Below are 17,495 nucleotides of genomic sequence, written 5' to 3' on the forward strand. Positions count from 1 at the left end.
CTAACGGTGTTTGTAGATCATGATAAAAGGAAACAAGCAGGGCTTGAAAACCCCTCAGAGAAAGAGGCAGCAGCTCGGGCAGGCTGGGGTTCCCTGCTCAGCAGACGCCCCAGACCCGCGGGGCTGAGAGCAGCGAGCCCGGGCGCGCCGCCCGCCCCCACCCCCAGCGGCAGCCCCCTCGGGCGTGGGCGGCGCTTCCCGCCCAGCGCTGAGGAAAGCTGACGGGGGCAATGGCCCCCTCAGAAATCTGGGCGCGGCTGCCCCTCGGCGTGCGGCGACGCAAAGGGGACACCGCGCCGCCCGAGCGGCCGGCAGCAGGTACCCGAGCGCAGCAGCCCCGACAGCTGCGGCGCCTCCAACGGCTTCAACCGCGCGAGGCTCCGCCACCGCTTCCAACGGGCTCCCTCAGCCCCGCCGCTCCCCCTGCGGCGGGCAACCTGCTGGCACCTCCCGAGCGCGGGGAGAAACGAGGCGGTAGCGCCGCCTGCCGGCAGAAGCTGCGGCCCCACGCGTTCCGGCACGGCACGGCAGCGCCCCACCGGGCGGCCCGAGCAGCAGCGGCCGGGTTACCTCAGCGACGCCCGCCCCGCCCCGCCCCGCGGGCGGCAGCAGCCGTTGCTGCGCGACGGGAGGCGCTGAGGGTGGCTAAGGTGCAGCTCGGCGCCCCCGGCCCGGCCCGCACGGCCCGAGCCAGGCCGTGACCGAGCCTCCCGAGGAGCCGCCGCCCCAGGCTGTCCCGCGGGAAGGGCAGGAGCGCGGCCTCGGGGAGCACTTGTGGGCCGGAGGCGGCCCCGGCCGGGCCGAGCTGTACACACCCTACCCGCCTCAGCAGGGCCCCGGGCAGGCACCTTTTGAGGGCTTGGAGACTGAGCGAGACCCGCATCAGCCTCAGCAGTCGGAACGGGGGGTAAGGCAAGGGTCTGGTCAGCCACCGGGGCTGAGGGACAGCATGGATCAGCCACAAGCACCAGACCAAGACCGCTACCAAGCACAGGACCGAAGAAGAAGTGTCAGCCAGACCCATCCACCAGAACAAGCACCGTATCAACCACAGACCCTGATCCAACACCTCGATCACCCACAGGGAGCAGAACAAGGCTCTTACAAGCTACAGGTGCCCGAAACAAACACCAGCCAGAGATATGCACTGGGACAAGACTCTTACCAATCACAGGAGGCAAGGCAAAGCATGTATCAGTCGTATGCACTAGAATTAGACCCTTACCAAACACAGAAATCAAAAAGTGCCTATCAGACATACGCAGTAGGACAAGATCCCTATGAAGCCTATGAACGCCGGCATGGACCCTATCAGCCACATGAACCAGGTTATGGTCTTTATCAGCCAGGATACAGTCCATGTGATGATCAGATCCCTGATCCCAAGTCCCGAATCCTGGCAATTCAGAATGCAAAAGCCTATTTACTGAAGAGCAGCACAACATCTGGCCTGAACTTGTAAGTCTGAAAAAGGGGCAGAATTGAAAGGGGTAGGAAGTATGAGTGGAGGGAAAAGTGTTGGCAAAAGAGAAAAGGGTTACGTTAAGCAAGGGTGAAATTCTCTGTGTGTGTGTATATAGCATGGGAGAATATGCTATACATAAATTTATATATAAATCTGTTTATAAATGCAATAGTCATCACTATGTGATACTTGTGTGTGTCCAACACCTTTCAGAATAAAAATTCCTGAGGGAATGCATAGAAGTCAAAGGGAAATTGATTTGATTAAGAGCAAGTTTAAATTCAGCTTCAGCTCCTGAGGCAGGTATGATATACACCAAAAGTGGAAGACAGGATTACTTATACATATATATATTATATCAGACTAATTTCAGGTCTAATTTCCCATAATGCTCCATGATGCAGTTTCATCTAACTATTTCAACAATTTCTCCAAAGCTCCAGGTGATTAGCTGCTACTTTTGATACTAAAAACATCATCTAAGACTTGTATAGTAGGCTAATAATATTTACATTTTCACAACAGATATGATCATCTTGCTAATATGCTAACAAAGATCCTGGATGAACAGCCCACAAATGCTGTAGACATAATTGAGAATATCAGCAAGGATGTGAAGTGGGCTCGGTTTCAGAAAAAAATGGACACTCTTCGAGATGAATATGAGATTCTTCCAACATTTGAAGCTGCAGAAAAACGTAAAGCTTTGTTCCTCAAGGCAAATGGAGAAGGAGATGAAGAACTAGAAGAAGAGATAGTAAGTTATTATCAGAGAAAAATAAGTATCATAGATATGAGGGAATGCATGGGAAGATGTCAGGAAGGGAAAGGAAGAAGGGAGGAAATTGAGGTCTTCTTTGTAGTATTGCCTCTCATGATCATGTAAATAACAGCAACCACAGTACCATGTACCCTCTTCATAGCTGAGCTGGTCCCATGTCTAGTTGTGAACAAGAAAACCTATCTGGTTATTATTTAGTTGGGTTTTTTCCCTGTAGTAAATCTAATATGCCAAGCCTTTACAATCATATATGTTCTAGAGATGATGAACAGAAAGTAATGTTTACAATATCTCCAATATGCCAGTTCAGCATGGAATATTGCATCCAAATTTCTTTATCTAAAAGTGGCATTTCTTTACACAAAGTGACTATAATTCTGGACACCACTTTGAGAATATTGTGCACAGCTGCTACTGTAAAATAGAGAATGGAGAATGTGTGATCCTTCCAGCTCCAGCTGTGGTTCCATTCTTTCCTTCTCCAACTAAAAAAAAATAAAAAAAATGTTATAATGAAGAACTACTAGAATTGAAAAGCCACTTCTTAAAACAAGGTATTTTTCCATATTTGGATGCTTATATGCAGAAGCATTTGTACACAATGAAAAATTAAGAGAATTATTATAATAACCAAGGGAAACTAATCAACAAGATACTGATTTTCATATGAAGTTGCCAGTATATATTCAAATGAATTACCACTGCAGAATACAAATACTAACAACAGAAGAGATAGTCTTTCACCTTTTCCATAGCCTATTACTTATTTTATAGCAACAGTATACAATGGTAAAAATAGAAAAAAATAGGCTATTTCAGAAAGGGATCTTGAATTTTTCATATTTCTGTCTATCTGCTTTGATATAAGAAAGCTGGTAGGGCCAAAGAAATTCCACACAAAAGTAGCACTCCTTCTTCCAAATCCCCTACCCCGCTGTGTACAACTTCTAATATATTTGTGTGATGTAATCACCTACCCCCATGAAATGAGAGAAGGGTGATAAAGCGAATGGAAATAATTGAATCATTACTGGCCTAGTTCTGCTTCCACTGAAGCCAGCTGGAGTCTTATTATGGACTTCAGGAAGAGCAGGGGCCAGTATTTTAAAACATACAGGGATCTTTATGCCAAGGTTTTCAAAAGAACAACATTCACTCCAAAGAAATATTGCTGGTTTGGTGTCTAAATATATAAAATATGTATTATATTTTCCCAAAATGTATCTGCCACAAACACAAGGAAACACACAGTGACACTGTTTGTGGGCGTCAAGGCCTCTTACATAGCTGACATGCCCTAGCACTGAGGTCCTTTGTAAGTCTTGTGTAAGCATTCTGACTTTCCTTATTTTGCAGTAATTAGGAGTGGGAATTTTGAAATCCTGTGTTCTAAAAGCTGCGGTTCATCTGTATTCTCTTCTTTACCCTTAAAATGGCATTTTTATTTTTTCTAAATGATAGTGAAAGATGTAGTGAATGAATGTCTGCAAAGCATTTTGAGGGAATGAGTGGCACAACAAGAAAGTGAAGTATAATGCTCAGTGGATAACATGTATAATTTTTCAAATAGACAATTATACTGTTCTTCAGTTCTAACTCCGGATCTTCTTTCCCAGGGAGAGGTTCCTCTACCTAATGTGATGGAAACAGCCTTTTATTTTGAACAGGCTGGAATTGGTTTGAGCAAAGATGAATCTTATCACATATTCCTTGCCCTTAAAAAACTAACTAGTGTTCAGCCAATCCAGATCTGTCGCTTCTGGGGCAAAATTTTGGGCCTGGAGATGAACTATATTATAGCTGAAGTACAGTACCATGAGGGCGAAGAGGATGAGGAAACAGAAGAGGAAGAAGTTATTGAGGAAGGAGGGAAAGGGATGGGTGAGGTTGAAGATGAAAACGAGGAGAAAGAAAAAGAAGACGAACTACCAAAGACCACCTATAAGCCTCCCCCTGTCATCCCAAAAGAAGAAAATGGGACTGGGGCTAATAAATATGTCTACTTTGTCTGTAATGAACCAGGGAAACCCTGGGTGAAGTTGCCTCCAGTGACACCAGCCCAGATTGTCTGTGCCAGGAAAATCAAGAAGTTCTTCACTGGTAGGCTGGATGCTCCTGTTGTGAGCTTTCCTCCTTTCCCTGGAAATGAGGCCAATTACCTGCGTGCACAGATAGCTCGGATCTCAGCAGGAACCCATATCTCTCCCATTGGATTTTACCAGTTTGCAGAGGAGGAAGGAGATGAAGAGGAGGAGGGGGGTGGAGAAAGAGATACATATGAAGAAAACCCTGATTTTCAGCCTCTTTCTGTGGTTGAAATGGTAGATTCTCTCTCCACATGGGTACACCACGTACAGAATATTCTAAAGCAGGTATGTTCTGGCACAGCTCACACTGACTTCAGATACCATTCACACTGTAGTACTCGTGGGGTTTCAGAATGTAAATTACACTCCTCACCTGAACATTTGAATTCTTCACCAGGAATGGTATTGAACTGAAATATTTTCTACAGAAAATATATTTGAGATATATATATATAATATATAAATAATTTTGCACATATTTACATAATAGCAGATGTATAAATACATATAAATACATATATTTAGGAAACTTCTAGGTGCAGCACTTATTCCAAAGATAACATTATGGAGTTAGGCCTTGATAGGTAACACTAATTTCTGGTAATCCTCTATAATGGGTTTTCTCTTTTGAAGTCCTTACTTGACAAAAATGTTTAAATTCTCTTTTCTTGGGTACAATGCTAAAATGCAGATAGCTTACAATTGTATACTAAATGGAACTTATTTGATTTTTTCTTCTGGTTTTGTTTTTTGTTCCTTACTTCCTACTGTGAAACATGCGAATGAAAAAGCTTAAAAGCTCGTCACACCAGGCTAGTGCTGGAAAGAGGTATTACTAATTTGATGATCATTGCTGGATAACTTGCTGACCAGTCTACCAATTCAAGAATGCTAGTGTAAAATAACAGCAAATATTAGGAAATAAGGCTTAAAATTATTACCAGCAAAATAATAGTGGTAAAAATAAAATCTATACATATTAGAATCTTAGGAACATTTTGTTATGTTCTTTTGACTGGTAGCTAAATAACCAGGCAGACTTTAAAAAGAAGGGGCAAAGTCTGTAAATTAAGCTTCTTAGTTTGCAGTAACTGGTAATCTAGCAAAGATATAAATCCAACTGGCAAGGAACTGAAGACTACAAAATAACAAAAAAGCTGATGACGGAGGTATAGGGTTATTATGAAACAGTAAGCAGGGATGAGGAGGGGGATGAAGGGTATAGGGAACACTCTGCCAAGAGGATACAATATTCTGCCCACAGTATACCTGTTACGGAAAATGTATTTTTCTTTTCTTCTCCCCCTCCCTTACTGCATGTGCATGTGCCTGAACCAATTGTTTTAACTGGCTTGCATTCTTTCAGTGATTCTTATATGGATTAATTATTTTCCATATCAATTATAGGGCCGCTGTGTTTGGCTTAATCCTTTTCAAAAATCAGAGGAAGAAGTAGAAGAAGAAGATGAAGACGACGAGAAAGCAGAGGAGCCAGATGAACTACAGCAAGAAATCGGACCACCTCTTCTCACTCCACTCTCTGAAGATGAAGGTATTCTTCATGGAATATGAAGTCTTTGATAGGGAGTTACTAGGAAAGCTGGCATGTAGGTATTAATATATACCTGCAGTCTTAGAACTCTGATACTTTGTGGAGCAATATAGTTTGCCCCTGTAGGGTAAGCACATTCTTTTATAAAATGGATGAAAACGAAAATGGTTAACAGTATTGACATTAAAACTGAAATAACTGGGTTTAGTAGTTAACAATCTTGTTGAGAATAAATGGAAAAAATACCTCAGACTTGTCAGGCTACTGCAAGTTCAAGACAGCTCACTACATGAAATACATTCAGGTATTTTTCCACCATCTTTTTAGGCAAAAAAAAAGTATGTGTGCAAGTGTAAATATATAAATACATATACATACACATGCACAGATATACAAATAAGATTTTAGATACTGTACCATATTATTGCAGCAAATCATGGGAATATGGGACCCTGAATATTAGATTATATCAACAGTAAATTATTTTCCTACTCTCCATTCTTTGCTCAAGGTGAAATATAACTATATAATTTACCCGTAAGTGATAACAAGTCCTTGAAAAAAGAAACAGCAGTGAGTACTACTGAATTTCAGGAGCATGATCTTTTCTGTACATGGGTCTCAGCATTCCTGTACTACCTACCCATACATCCAAACCATCTGTTTAAATACAGCGCCTACATTTATTCTTTCTGTCTTACGGTTCTTCTAACATGCAACTTAATATAACCGTTGCTTGAATTCTGTGAAAGTCTTGTAGCTCAGTCTTAAATATTTTGCAGAGGCTCATAAGTCAATTTATTCATAGACTCTGTGTGTTTGGCTGCCTCCAGGAATTCAGAACATCCCTGCTTGGACAGCTCAGCCTTCTACAACCCTGATCCCGCAATACGCTGTTGCAATCCTCCAGTCTAACCGATGGCCCGGAGCATATGCCTTTGCGTCTGGCAAGTGAGTTGCTTGGTTACAACACAGACCGTGTATGCTAAACACAGATACCTGTCTAATGAAGTTAAAGTTGCTTTATTATTAATTCATGACTGAATTCTAACTATTCCAGAGACTGATGCAGAAGTCACTTAAATACACACAGCAACAGTACACATGTATTTAAGACTGAAAATGAATTAATCATTGGAAAGGCAGGTATAAAAGTTAATGGATGTAAATGTCCAGTTATTATTTGGGCACAGTCCTCGATTTGAAAGCTGTATTCTTGTGTTTGTGGTACTTTTTACAACAGCTACATTCAGTGGTTCCAATGTTCATTTGTTTCCACTACACATGGTACATTCCTTACCTCTTCCTGTTTTTAAATGGGCACTGGAGCTGGCAGTGTCAGGAACAGCACTGTTACCTGTGTGAAGTTGGAGTCATACTGCAATATAGTGGAGTGACAGAGTACAGCCTTCATCATTTTAGCATTTGGAGATTTTTAAGCAGAAGATGGTTAAAAAGAGGTGTTGTCTTTTAAATACTTCTGTTATAGGATATCTGCACCACAGTGACTTTTTGCACAGCAGAGCAAGGAAGCCTGACATTATCTCCACTGATGTTTTGCTGGGGGAAGAATATGTGATCTTTCGGTTTTCTTTTTCAGGAAATTTGACAACATCTACTTTGGCTGGGGTCATAAATACAGTCCAGAGAACCACACTCCCGCACTGCCTCCACCAGTGCAACCAGAATACCCCAGCGGGCCAGAAATCACTGAGACAAGAGACCCCAGTCTGGAAGAGGAGCTGGCTTTCAAAGCTGCGAGGGAAGAAGCCTTAGCTGCAGCAGAGGAAGAGGAAGAAGGCACTGTTGAGGAGGATGAAGAGGAGGAGGAGGAGGAGGAGGATTAAAACACAGGAGAAAAATGTAATTTTAAGAGTTTAAACATGAATTAGTAGACCTTAAAAGAAAGGCAGTCTTCTTTCTGATTTCTGTAGGCTCTTCTGTGTAGCTACCTTCCCCTCCTTTCCCACCCCTAAGCCTGCTGCTGTGAAGATTGCATCGTTGTCACTGGAAGAGAACACAACGAAGCAGCCTTGTTTCAGAGGAGTGGGCAAACAGTCTGCTTCTGGTTCCTAGAATAACACTGCTTTGTAAGGAGTAACTACCGTTCACCCGGCGTGCACGTTGTTTTTCTAACCCGCGCTTCAATACTTTTATAAATTTTACTTAAAAAGAAAAAAAAAAGTAATTGTATACAAATGTCTCTTTTATGTGCGAAAGTATACTATTTACATTCAGTAGAGAGCTTATTGAGATACTGGCCGAGCGCACCGCAACACCCCACATCCTCCTGCGTACCCCGCCGGCCGCCGCTCTTCATGGCGCCGCAGCCCTGGCCGGCACCACCGCGGGACGCTCCGCAGCCGGGGGGGTGCCGCAGGCGTTCGGCCGTCTGCCCCCGCACCACGCTTTCCCTGCTCCCCCGTCAGCCCGTGGCGAGTGGTATGCTCCGCCGGCGCGTCAGTCCTGCGCGGGCCAATAGGAAGCGGCTTCGGGAGTAGTTTAAACTCCGGCGGCGGTTGGGCCAGTGCGTTGCTTGGCTGGGTGTGCGCGGCAGGCGGCTGCCCTCAGGTCCTGCGCGCGGCGCCTGCGGGGATGGCGGACGAGGGAGCCGTGACCGTCTGCGTGCGTGTGCGGCCACTCATTGCCAGGTGAGGCCCCGGCCGGCTGGGAGGGCTGCGCCTGAGCCCCGGGCCGGAGGGGAGGCTGCGGGCGGCCTCAAGGTCCCTCGGCCTCCTGTTGCTGCGCCTCCCCCCGGCCTTCAGCAGGGCCCCTCGGGAGCGCCGCTGCCGCCTCGCTGTTAGCCCGGGTCTGGGCTCCACCCGGTGTGCGAGAGCCGGGTCACACACGGAGTAATTAGCTTCTTACGCGTCTCCGCAGAGATGGGTGCTGTGTGGTCAGTAATTCCACAAAGCTAGCACACCTCTTAATACACAGTATATCTTACACAATTTGAGCAGCCGTCGCACTTAATTTTCACAGGTTCTCGTAAGCCCCGTCTCTAAAAGTACAGCGTTCTTTTCCCTGAGTGTGCTATGTGGGGAAGGCGCTTTGTCAGTAGGAGACTCTTTGTTCGAGGGTGGATCTTTTACTGTGCTAATTAGGTTAGATCACACATAGTTCCAGTAATTTTATGTTTTGTCTCTTTAATGATTTGGTTCTCCTTGAGCTTATTTTGTGTCCCAGCTTGATATGTTAATAGTGTCTACTCCTTTCCTCACAGCTGTGTTTTAATAACTGTACGGATTTAACTAACATCCTCAGATTTTTCAAATTCTTTATTGTCTTTCACTATAGGTAGTTACGGTTCTTTCCCCTTGCTTTTCCATTTTTAAAGTAAACAATCCTCATATCACTGTGGAGAGGGGGAGGTGGGGTCACAAATGTGGGGTTGCCACCCCATGGCGGGAGGGGGGTGGGCCCATTACAGGAGCAGAGTCCTAACCTAATAACCTTAACATCTCATCTTTTAGAGAAAATGATCTGGAACATAAAGTGTCACTGCACTGGAGAAGTGAAAATAATACGATATCCGATGTGAATGGTACAAGAGTATTCAGTTATGGTAAGACTATAAAAGCAGTTCATTTTTATGCTTACACGGATCTTTGTTACCATACTACTTGAATGTGCCAACTAACATGAATGACCTTAACTTTTTGCAATACCCTTGAACCTCCTTCCAACTTCATAAATTTGAAGATGTGCCATTGGGGCATGCAGGATGTCTGTTGTAGTCAGTACCAGGAATGTGCTTTTGAAGTCAGCTTCCTGATGGATGTTGCTTTCTCTGTTCCTGTTTGTGGTGTACAGTGGTTTTAGAAAACATGAGCGGGATTCTTTTCAAATTAATTCCAGTTAGAAATGGACTACGTTAGCTAGTCCAGTGCATTTAGGGAGAAGGAGGTGGGGGAACCTAAACCTAAAATGGAAAAGTGCCTAGTGTGAATGTTAGATTCTCATAACAGCCTTGCTTTGAGTCTCTTCCTACTGATCTGCTCATTAACATGAATATAGCCACTACAACGATTTTTCCCAAAATGCAGATTCAATCAAAGTGTTCTCCAGGCTAGGAGTTTAATCGGTCTGTCTTGTCAGGCTTACAGTCCTCAAAAATAAAGTAGCCATAATTGGTTTGGGGATTAAATGGGGTGACTATATAACTGTGATAATTTTTTTTTGTTGTTTTTTACTTGTCTGTTCATTGTATCTTTCTTGGTACTGTGTTTCATATCTCTTTTTTTTAAAAAAAACAAGCCTGTGCTGGTGCCACAATACATTTTATGTTTGAACTGTCCTACAATCTGGTGCCCACTTACTGGATTTGAGGTCAGCAATAGTGAGTAAGATGGCAGCTTGGTTTTGACATCCAATACAATGGATTCACATGCTTTATTTTAAAATTCTTTTCAAGATCGTGTATTTCAGTCAAGTGACAACACTCAGCAGTTATATGACGGTGTAGCTGTTCCAATTATACAGTCAGCTGTGCAAGGTTATAATGGTAAGTCTTAAAACTGTGTTTAAATCCTATTTATAATGTATTTCATATGTAATTAGTAAAAATTAACCATCTTTCTAGGCACAATTTTTGCTTATGGACAGACTGCTTCAGGGAAGACATACACAATGATGGGAAATGAAGATTCTGTAGGCATTATCCCTAAAGCAATTCAACATGTTTTCAAAATCATTTGTGAGGTAAGCAATTCCATTAAATTGAAGTGACTGAAAGGACTAGTAATATTTGTGATTGTCACATAAAAGTTAATTAGTATCAAGGAACTTATGAAAGAAACTAATTTATCTTGAACCATATGTTGCAGTTGCTTTGCTATCCTTGCAAAGATGAGTGGTTTAAAAAAAAAAGTAATGGGACTGTTAGTAGGAATCAAGTCTGAACACAGCTATGGGGGGCTGTTAAACTTGCAAATACACTAAACTTTGGTTACAAATACAAACAGATGCCCGCTCAATGTGGTAGGTGAAGCAATGTGAAGCTTTGCTTATTATGTTTTTTAAATTCAAAAAAATTACCAGTATTTAAAGACTTTTTAGTGGGAAGAATATGATACTAAATTAACTTATTTCAGGCTTTAAAAAGAATCATAGGCTAATTGCTCTATGGTAATAGGAAGCAAAGGGAAGGTGCAAGTCAAAACAGTGATTTCCAAAACATCATCTGCAGAGCACTTGCTTCTGACCTGAGGGTTTCAGGCAATCATTAAGTGACTTTCACTGCCCCTTTGAGGAGGTGTAGAGTACCTTAGGGGGTCTACAAAAGTAACTGAAGCCAAGAAAATTTTCCATGGTGCTGTAGTCCTTGAGTTCATTGTGCAGCCTTTCCTCAACCCAGTATTCTTTACCAGGGAGGCAGGGGAAGAAGCAGCAGCAAGGTAAATATAAGCAAAGAGGGAGAGAAGACTAGGTACACAGAGGAAGGAGCCTAACCAGGAGGAGGTTAGATATGGAAAGGGTATTTAAGTAGGAGAGTTATTGTCATGCTTCTGTAGGACAGTTACCTTACTTTTATAGCCTACTAAAACTGATATAGTGTTAATGCAGCTGGAAGGAGGTGGGGTAGAAGAAAAATAATTCTGCTTTGGTATTGCTAATGTATGAAGAGGATGGGGGGGGGGAAATCTGTGGAATGGTATCCAAACATATTCATTGACTTAAGAATACTTGCATTAAAAGGTATTCATTGGTTAGTCTGTTATTTTATTTCTTTGAACATTAGATTCCGGATCGAGAATTCTTGCTAAGGGTTTCTTACATGGAAATCTACAATGAAACCATTACAGATTTGCTTTGTGATACCAGGAAAAAGAAGCCTCTAGGAATTCGTGAGGATGTTAATGTAAGTGGATGTTATATAGTGCAAGTACCATATATGCTTAGATTGAAGGAAGGTGTTTTTTAAAACAAAAAACAGCCTTCAGAGGAATCTAGTTGAAGACTTTCCTGTGTCAAACTGTGTAATTGTTATCTTGGGAATTAGCAGAAGGACACTTGATATAGTAAAATAACAACAGTGAAGTTGGGCATACTGTTGCTGCTTTATCTTTATAAACGTTTGTAAGAGAATTAATCTCTTTTAGTTTTTCAGGATAATATATTTTATTGAACTTAGACAACACCCAAGTAATCACTGTCAAGCTAATAAAATTTATACAAACATGATATTAAGCTTCTAGTTTAATGTGTTAGTAGTCTCCACCAGAAATACAGTTACTATAATACCATCTTCATATCATCTATGATGTAGGTATAATTTTCTTCTACTGTAATCATAGAATAACCATCAGGCTAGAACAATTCAGTAAGACGATCAGTAGGGAAACATAAATTTATATTAATGCCATCTTCAGTTATAAAGCTTTGTAGCAAATAGAAAAATAAACCACCAGTTTTTGATTGTTTAGGCCACTGAAAATATGCTTTTGGAACTTGGCAAGAAAGGAGACTTATCAGTTATGATTATGGCCTTGTAACATTTACTGAGAAAGGGGCTCCTGGATTCCCTTAGAAAGTGTCCGGAAGACTATTTCCCTTACCAATTTTATTTTTAGCAGGTTTTCTAGATATGTTTCTTGTGTCTTTAGGCTACAGTTCTGATAAAGGTCTAAACTTTCCTCATACCTTGTGTTCACAGAAAAAACATTCAACTGATGTTGCTTCCTTTTAAGAAGGAAGCAAACTTGAACAAATGCTATAATAATTGCTAGTAATGTTAATGTATTGAAGTGAGTTTGAGTTCAGTAAGATTTATTACTGTTTCTGTTCTTAAGAGGAATACGTATGTAGAAGACCTGATTGAAGAGGTAGTGGTTGCTCCAGAACAAGTTATGGCATGGATCAGAAAAGGAGAAAGTAAGTTGTTTAGCCAATATCAGCTGATATCTTAGAAAAGCATTGCTGAATATATCTAGCATCATGAGGTATCTCTTTGAGATTATATTCAGAAATTAATGTTTTTAAGATAACAGACAAAAAGCATGATTTTAAAGCTATGTCCAGTTAACCAGAACATAAGCAGAAGTACTCTAATATTGCTTTTTGACAGAAAATCGCCATTATGGAGAAACAAAAATGAACGAACACAGCAGCCGTTCTCACACCATCTTCAGAATGGTAAGAACTGTTTCACTATTAGGAGGGGTTTTTTATTTTTGAACTGACAAAGATTTTATTGTACCCTCTTCTAGATCATTGAAAGCAGAGAACGAAGTGATCCTGCAAATGCAAACTGTGAGGGAGCAGTGATGGTATCCCACTTGGTAAGCTATACTCCAAGAAGTTATTAAATAGGCATTTAAGTAGAGAATTTATTGTTACCACTTGTTTGAGAGAATAATGTTACTTTATTGTGACACTACAAGCATGGTTTGTTGTTAATTTCTAGCAGACATTTCTTGGGCAGGTGATCAGAAATATGTTCACTGTATACAGGGAGACTCCTGGGGTGTTACCTAGAGGATATCTTCCCACCAAAGGGAGTTCTGACATGGGAGTAGTTCCTACACAATTCATGCTGGACTGGGGAGTTCACGCCCTTCCCAGAAGTGTAAGGGGCTATTGTCAGAGTGCTCTTGCATTTTGCTAAACACTGCTTTCTCTACAATTGTTCCCGACTGCTGACAAACCTAGTGAACTTATTTGTAAAATGGGTAATGTTAAGGCTTCTCTTAGCCTCAGAATTAATTGTTAAAAGAACACGTGGCGTATAGCTGCAAAGGCCAGGAGATATTTTTTTTTCAAAAGTAACACCACTTAACATCTCTTTAGTGGATTACTAGGATATGAAATACTTTAAGCTGGGGGGACTACACTGCTCATCTCTAGAGGAGTGTTTGGGTTTCTGAAGCCTTTTCTGTACAGCCTTTTCTTGATTCTCAGAAGAGAATCCAAATCTACTGAAGGAGTGAGAAAAGTATTAATGCTTTTCCCAATTTAGCAAGCTTGAAGTCCATCGCGTGCATTGTGGAAAGAGCTTTCTGTTCTGGCTTCATATGAAAAAGCTCTGAGATCTGAATGTAAACACTGCTGGTGCAGTATTTGAGCAAACTGCCTGCTTTTTTTTCTCACCATATCTTAATGGTTCTACTCCTTTTACACACCTTCTTCCCTGTCTCTGTTCCAACTGACTTTATAGGAACCTCTGCTAATGTGGAGATAGGGAAGGGGTTTTGGCCTTTTTGGTCTGTTGCTGCTTGATGGAGTTAGTACAGCATTTTACCATTTTAAACAAACTAATTAAAGTGAGGGCTACTTGCTCAGACAAATTGTTATGGGATGCTATAAAGGTCTAACTGACTTTGAACCAGATTTAGAGTGAGGCTTCTCCTCTGGTGTACCATTTCTTCCTTTCCTTATCGCCACAATGACAGGCAAGGAAGAGACATACAGCTGGTACAGGACAGGGTGCTAGATAATCTCATCTAGGCTCACTTTCCCATGAAAGATGGACTGGATTTTCTGTGATTCTATGAAGCCTCCTATGGCTTGAATCTGTAGTGAATGCTTATATACTGAGAAACGGTTTATTTTTTTGTTATGGAGGGTAGAGGGACTTGTAGTGCATGTTTGAAATACTGTTCAGAATGATATAATAGAGTTCATAAGAACTATTCTGTGTCTTTGAAAGTATTGGTTGGTATGTGTCGTAGCTATGGATTACTTCCAATAATGACAGACCTCTTGCTTTTTTGGAGTGTAACTTTAATTTATTAAATTCTTAGCAGAGATTTAGAGGATCTAAAATGCCTCAGAACTAACCTGTGAAATATTTCATGAATTTGTAGAACTTGGTGGATCTGGCAGGCAGTGAAAGAGCTAGTCAAACAGGATCTGAAGGTGAGTGTTAAATGAGGCTATCCTGATGACCACTTCTGTTAATGAACCCTTATGAGAGACTATGATAGAAAGGAACTTATTTGATATATGTGCAATTGTGTTAATTATTGTTTATAAATAATCTCTTTTGCCCTTGGTGGGGCAAGGGAAAATGCTGTAAAATGCAAACAATTAGATAATACAACTTTTCCAGAATAGCAAGTCCAGCAACAGTCATACTGAACTAATGGAGTGGACATGATTCAGTAAAGATTCACCTGCAGTAAAGAGATCCTTAGAAGCTTATAGGGACTTGTGTAAAGTTGAAAAGTTAATAGATGTCTCGCTTCAGCAAAGAGGAACCTTGATAATTGACGATAACAGCATGAAGTAGCGCAAAAATGCTTTTATCATAAAAATCTGAGAGGAACACAAGTTAATACACTATCTTACAACACTTGGGTTAGCTGTTCCTCGTATTCTAAGGCTGGTTTGGTATACTTACACGTGTAAATACATGCATTTGCAAAACCTACACAGGAAACAAAATTGAAGTTCTTATGGCCACAGCTACTTACTATGTAAAGATTGGTTTTGTGCTAGATTACTGTTGTATTTTTATGCATTTCAGCTGTTATAAAGGATTTGGTACTAGCTGCTGATAGGTCATAGTGCATTGCAGCATTTCACAATTAACTCATGGATAATCCTTATGAACATAACATAGCACAGAAGCTTGACAGATTGAAAATGTATCTTAACGTTGTTTTTAATTTAAATAATTACTGTTTGATACCCAGGTGTCAGACTGAAAGAAGGCTGCAATATAAACCGGAGCTTGTTCATTCTTGGTCAAGTTATCAAAAAACTTTGTGATGACCCTTCTGGGTAAGCATGTGTGTTTGCATACCTGTTTTAAGTCAGTCACTAATGAACTATGAAATATAAACCTTTTATGTATAATCCTATTTTGTGTAGGTAATTCAAACAACCTGTTACTTCTAGAAAAGATGTTTACTGTGTTTTTTCTATGTAAAAATACTAATACTTTCTTCCCTCTTTCATCAGGTTTATAAATTACAGAGACAGCAAGCTGACGCGAATTCTGCAGAACTCCCTTGGAGGAAATGCTAAGACGGTCATTATTTGTACAATTACTCCCGTTTCTTTTGATGAAACGCTCAGTACTCTTCAGGTAAAACTTTTTACTGGTTCTCAAGCATTATTCTGACTCAAGGCTTCATTGTAGACAGGTTGGAGGGGTGGAAAACTGTCATCTGTTGGATCTGTAGTCAATTGAATCTTCTAAAGGCCCTCTGTGGCCTTGCAACTTGAAATGTTTGTTTTGTACGCTTCTTTTTCCCAGTTGTCATCTTGTACTAAGCTGTCTAACTAGAGCTTTCTGGCAGTTGGACCAAAGCTCCTTCTCTCACCTTTTGGGCAGGAAATAACATCTTTTCTCATTTGCCTTTTCCAAGCACAGCTAGAACTAAACCTTTGTTAACACAAAATGTTAGGCCCTACAGGGAAGGAGGGTAATTAAATATTCATGAACTGTATTCTTTAAGTAGGATTGTCTTCCTGCTTTTTTGGTGGTCTTTTGAGGGTTTTTTTATGAAATAAAAATAACTTAGTATGGTTTTGCTTAAATATCAGGCTTCGCTTTTTTTTTACATGAAAAAATAAGTAAATGTCAATATTTGTCTTTTTTATGTATTTATCTAATAAACTGTCCCTTTTCTTATGTTGGGAAATGAGACACAATAAGGTTTTGAGATATTTGTTCTCTATTACCCATGAGAGAATATTCTTCCAGTTTGCCAATACAGCCAAAAGAATGAAGAATACTCCAAAAGTTAATGAAGTACTTGATGATGATGCCCTCCTGAAGAGATACCGCAAAGAAATTCTGGATTTGAAAAAGCAGCTGGAAGAAGTATGTAATAAACTTAATAAAATCAATCTATCATTAGTACTGATAGATATTTGGAAACATCCTGTTTTTAAACCAAAACAAGTTAATTTTGTAGGTGTAAGTAAACTGTTTAGTCATATCTGTTGCTTTTATTGAGAGGACAGAAATTGAAAAGATGTGAAGTTTAGAACTGATGATAGTAAACACCTTTGTGAAAGCTGATACTGAATGAGATCAACTGAGTTGCTTGCTTTCTGTAGGTTAACGTTTAAGAAATAGAAATTTGTCATCCCTTATATCACACTGTAATATTGCCATCGATCAAAAGGAATAATTGCAGTATAAGAATTTATGAATGTCAGTTAAACATTCCAATTTAATTCATGGGGTTTTTTGCCTTACTGATGTTTAACTTCAGCTTAGTTGCAAGAAGTTGCAGCTGCATAAGATTACGGGCAAAACTTAAATGTAGCTTCTGGCTACACATAAAGAATGAACAACTGTAACTTCCTGCCAGTGTGTTCTCTCATGTGTTTGTCTTTCTCCAGAAATCTGTGGAGTTGAGGAGCAATCTTGCAAGTCTTGTTATGGCATAGATAATAAAAGATAAAGCATAGGAAAAATCACAATTCTGAGTGTACTATTTTGGTGAATTGAACTGTTAAAATATGACTTTTTGTTTGCAAAAATAGAAAAATATGTAGGAAAATTAAGTAAAAATAACTGACCTTGTTTTTTTTAAAGAGAATTAATTTGCAATATGAATGTGCACCTAGAGGTGTTTGTCTTCTGAGATAGTAGGTAGTGAGGAAAGTACTTAAGTACAGAAAAGCTTGTTGGGAAATCCCCTGTGAACTTTG

At 40.6% G+C, this 17,495-nt stretch overlaps 2 protein-coding genes across 4 annotated transcripts in view; both read left to right on the forward strand.

Annotated features, from left to right (window-relative positions):
• Positions 1 to 639: 639 nt before the first annotated feature.
• Positions 640 to 8,122, forward strand: LOC101919149 (radial spoke head protein 4 homolog A-like). The gene is made up of 6 exons (XM_027787726.2): positions 640 to 1,458; positions 1,991 to 2,222; positions 3,863 to 4,618; positions 5,741 to 5,885; positions 6,719 to 6,836; positions 7,486 to 8,122. Exons 1-6 carry the CDS (start codon positions 950 to 952, stop codon positions 7,730 to 7,732), a joined length of 2,007 nt encoding a protein of 668 aa, XP_027643527.2. The 5' UTR covers positions 640 to 949; the 3' UTR covers positions 7,733 to 8,122.
• A 351-nt stretch (positions 8,123 to 8,473) lies between these two features.
• CENPE (centromere protein E) overlaps positions 8,474 to 17,495 on the forward strand; it is a 38,200-nt gene continuing 29,178 nt past the window's right edge. For all 3 annotated transcript variants that reach the window (XM_055796306.1, XM_055796308.1, XM_055796307.1), the window contains exons 1-12: positions 8,474 to 8,536; positions 9,359 to 9,450; positions 10,300 to 10,389; positions 10,468 to 10,586; positions 11,626 to 11,745; positions 12,677 to 12,758; positions 12,952 to 13,019; positions 13,094 to 13,165; positions 14,690 to 14,741; positions 15,521 to 15,608; positions 15,789 to 15,915; positions 16,537 to 16,656. In XM_055796306.1, the coding sequence (XP_055652281.1) occupies positions 8,481 to 8,536; positions 9,359 to 9,450; positions 10,300 to 10,389; positions 10,468 to 10,586; positions 11,626 to 11,745; positions 12,677 to 12,758; positions 12,952 to 13,019; positions 13,094 to 13,165; positions 14,690 to 14,741; positions 15,521 to 15,608; positions 15,789 to 15,915; positions 16,537 to 16,656 (1,086 nt within the window). In that variant the 5' untranslated portion in view covers positions 8,474 to 8,480. The remainder of the gene's footprint in view (positions 8,537 to 9,358; positions 9,451 to 10,299; positions 10,390 to 10,467; positions 10,587 to 11,625; positions 11,746 to 12,676; positions 12,759 to 12,951; positions 13,020 to 13,093; positions 13,166 to 14,689; positions 14,742 to 15,520; positions 15,609 to 15,788; positions 15,916 to 16,536; positions 16,657 to 17,495) is intronic.

The sequence above is a fragment of the Falco peregrinus genome, chromosome 2, assembly GCF_023634155.1.
Source record: "Falco peregrinus isolate bFalPer1 chromosome 2, bFalPer1.pri, whole genome shotgun sequence".
NCBI lineage: Eukaryota > Metazoa > Chordata > Aves > Falconiformes > Falconidae > Falco > Falco peregrinus.